General features: G+C 38.1%; 1 protein-coding gene across 1 annotated transcript in view; it reads right to left on the reverse strand.

The window, feature by feature from the left end:
- Nucleotides 1-2,388: 2,388 nt before the first annotated feature.
- Nucleotides 2,389-3,892, reverse strand: part of ppargc1b (peroxisome proliferator-activated receptor gamma, coactivator 1 beta) — a gene marked incomplete at its 5' end in the record, with an annotated part of 40,520 nt that continues 39,016 nt past the window's right edge. Inside the window, 1 exon segment of the mRNA XM_014002750.1 lies at nucleotides 2,389-3,212. Within this exon segment, the coding sequence (XP_013858204.1) occupies nucleotides 3,121-3,212 (92 nt within the window).

Consider the following 3,892-nt stretch of genomic DNA (forward strand, 5'->3'; position numbering starts at 1 on the left):
TAGTTTATATAAACTATGACATTTATAAATGTATGAATCATATGGTGAAAAACTGAAAAATAAATTTGTTCATTTTTTCTAAATAAATAAAAGAAATATTGGTGGTAATTTTTGACTGCGTAACTTTACAAACGGCACCCCACATTGATGCGTAGTTTTCTTTTCTAACGTTGTTTTTCTCTCCAAACGGCCGCATCTGCCTTTCTGTCCTTGACAAACATGTGCAGTAGTGGGAATTAGGGCTGCCACAAACGATTATTTTTATAGTCGACTAATCGGTGATTGGTCGACTATAAAAAAATAAAAACAAGTTTAAAAAATGACGCATAGACAATTAAATTAGTCGTTGATGGTTTTAAGAGTTGACATAATCGCGACTGGTCGACTAATGGTGGCAGCCCTGAAACAGAGGAGCATCCAGGAGAACGAACACAGCGAAGGGGAGCTGGGATGGAGAGATGTGAGGTAGAGACGCTCGTCCGGTTTCAGACGAGGAGTCGGATTCTCAGCCGACCGCTCTGTTKTCTAATCAGCCGACCCCACGCTCGCGCCCTGGCTGTGGCTTGGCAGGCTCTCTCCCCTTGTCGAGGGACGCTGCTACTGGCTGCAGCAGGAATGTAGATTAGGCGCTAACCCAGGTCGCGATTTGAGCTAGAACCAGCACCCGACCACTCATCGAGTTCACCTTTTCTTTTCTAAAGCACCAAGAAAGCTGCACGAACCGAAGCGTCACCGCCACACTGCCGTCATTACATTCAAATAGGTAAATACATTCCATTTAAACCAACACAACCTCCAAGCTTCAACCAAAGCTTACGAAACAATTATTTTTGTGCTTTTAAAACCAAACACTTCTCCGAACAGATGGGTTTAAATACAAATCTTTTGTTGGTAAATTGATTGCACAGGAGCAAAGTGCTGAAGTCACGTGTTTAATATTGTTTTATGTCACTGCTTTTAGTTTTTACTCATCCGAATGCAACAATAAGTGATGCGTTCACTGCCTTAAAGGAGAGCTGGTTTAAGCCTCTTCATGCAGGCAGGAGACTGTATCTAAAGCTAGAAAATTGATATTTTGTCCRAATTTTAAGCAACTTTTAAAGCAAACTTCTGAAAATCATAAAATATATTTGGAGCAAACAAACCAGGCTGCAGGACGTTATCAGACAGGTGGCACAGATCCACCTCTGCATGGCTGTMATTAGCGTGGTGCTCATTTTATTCCTTATAAATAAACTAATCTCGTAAAAACAGCTAAAATAAAAGGTCATTTTTAATTTTTACTTCCAGTTAAGGATGACATCGTTATTGCAATAATAAATGATAGCATCAGACTCGTGCACCGTTCTCTCTAATATGTGAGCCATTACATTGAAACGAGGATTAATTCAAAGTTGTTAAAAATGATTTCATCACATTTTAGATTCCTGCTTTAAAAGCTACATTTTGATACCTGGATCATCCTGATACAAGTGTATCCAGAGATGTGACTTCATTGGTCTTGTTGGTTACGATAATACTTAAATATTTGGTCTAAATCCTAATTTATGTAATTTTAATGAGGATTTTTTCTTTCATTTTAAAGAAGAAACCTCAAATAGTAATTGAATATTGACATTTACCAGCTGGAAAGAAACCAAAACTTTGCTAGCTCACAGGGAAAATCTAAAAATTTTAAGGTGTTTTTCCTCAAAATCAGGTTTTTTTGTTGCTACGGCTCAAAAAATGCTTCAAAATAATTTTTAGGGTTATATTTCAGACAGTTCATTCAAACGATACACTGATAACATATTTTAATTGTTATATTTTGACAAAATGCTACTTTTGTCAGAACACTATATCTGCCTTTTTCTCCACTTTTACACTTAATCCTTGTTCCGATGCGACGGTTCACACACGTGGTGATGAGAAGTTTTAGCTGTTTCCTAAAAAAATGTAAGTTTCCAGTTTGCGCCCAYCGATGACCTCACACAGTCCGATTTATCCGCTACAAACATCAAATGAAACATGTAAACTTTTATTTTCCACGTTAGAAACTCCCTTAAAAATGATAACTATTTAAATTTTTGAGTTCAGTTTTGCACGTTTTTATTGGGAGTTTTTCCTTCATTTTTCAGCCCAACAGAAACGCATCTTTATTTCATTTATTTTGTCCTAATAGGGTAACGGAGATCTTCTGCTCTCTCATTTGTAGAAAGTAAATTTTGGAAATAGAGATGGGGTCTCGGTGTAAAAAAGCATCTGTTCAACGGAGCCCACTGCAGCCAGTAGCAGAGGCTAATAGTTAGCATGGCAGGATCAGAGAAGAGCTAAAAGTGGGGAAAGCGGAGGACAAAAGAGACAATTTCCTCCTTACAGTGCATAGATCAAATCAAGGAAGCACTACAATTACAAAAAGAAAACGTGATTTTTTTTATCTTCATTTTACAYTTGTAAACATTTAGCAGTCATCCATTGATTACATTAATGCTTTTTTTCTTATATTCTTTGTCCATAACACACACACAGTAGGCTTTGAAATCGATAACATCCACAAGTTTTGCTAAAACAAAGCAGATTTTTTTWAAGTCCTGTTTACACGACCGGACAAGCAGACACGGCTCGCAGGTTCACCACTTGAGATCGAATAGAGGAAGGGGGCGTCGTCTTCTKTTTTTTTAAATTGTGTGTACAAAACAAACAGAACGGGGAGTACGCACACGCAAGAGCACACACCACAACGACCAACGCAACGCAGGGATAGCAAGGATTTGCTACAGGTCTCATCGCCCACTCTTCAAAGGCAGGGCGATGATGTCACCGTTACAGACAGGAAGCAGCTTTGTTCTGTTGCTCAGAGGACTGGATCGTTGTTTGTTCAAAGTTTTTTTATTTTTTTCCCCACTCTTGACTTTAAATCTTTCCAGACTTTGCAGTGACTTCCTTGTTTTAAGCAGTATCCTCCGGTGAAATTAACATAAAAAAACAACAACACGGTCCTTGTTACTTTACTCCAATAGTAAAAATGTAAACATTTTGTGAGGTTGCCTTGCATGGAGATATTGAGCGCAGAGCCGCGTTGTTGGAAGGGCTCTGCTGCAGTTTTTTTTCTAAGGCTGGCCGGACAGCAGGGCCGTCCTGTTAACGGTGCAGGGAATTCTGCGCCTCCTTCAGCAGAGTGTCAAAGTCCAGCGCATCGTACTTACTCTTGACAGGGCCGGGGCCCGCCTCATCTGAAACACACAAGCACGGCTGGGTTAGAAAGGTCCTGGTAGTGGAGTCAGAGGCTCGTCCTAAAATACACGAGGACAGGAGGACATGGAGGGACGGGGGGCCGAGTCAGGTGGGACTTGCGATCTCATTCAGAATAAAAAAAAAAAAACAGAGCGTGCATTATTAGGGAAATCTTATGATTTCTGCTTTTCTAATATTTCTAATAATTCTGTATTTGTATCTACATGATTTATAGTTCAAGAAGGAGTTGATGTTTTTATTTGTAGATTATTATTGTTTGAATTTAGTTTTTTGGAAAAAAAGGGCAGATAAGATTTTTTCTTCTTCCTGCTGCCTTTCATTTTCTATGTGATTTGTATTTTTCTTATTGTATATAGAATTTATTTTGTTTTTTAAAATGAACAAAACTTTTAAAAAAATTTGTTTCATTTTATATTTGTAATGGGAAAATGTTGAACACAAACCGAAACCATAGGGTTGCAACGGTGCAGGAAATTCATGATTCGGTTAAATATTTTAGTCTTGAAGTTTGATAATTTTTCGATACAAAAAAACCCAGAAATGCCCATGAAACTGCAATTTATGGAAATTAATTCTGAACATTTATTTAAACTCAAAAGTCCAGTTTTTAAATTAAATGTTGCTGAAACAGCAAGTTTCTCAGTGGATCTGTGCTCAA

The sequence above is a fragment of the Austrofundulus limnaeus genome, unplaced genomic scaffold, assembly GCF_001266775.1.
Source record: "Austrofundulus limnaeus strain Quisiro unplaced genomic scaffold, Austrofundulus_limnaeus-1.0 Scaffold14, whole genome shotgun sequence".
Taxonomy (NCBI): Eukaryota; Metazoa; Chordata; class Actinopteri; order Cyprinodontiformes; family Rivulidae; genus Austrofundulus; species Austrofundulus limnaeus.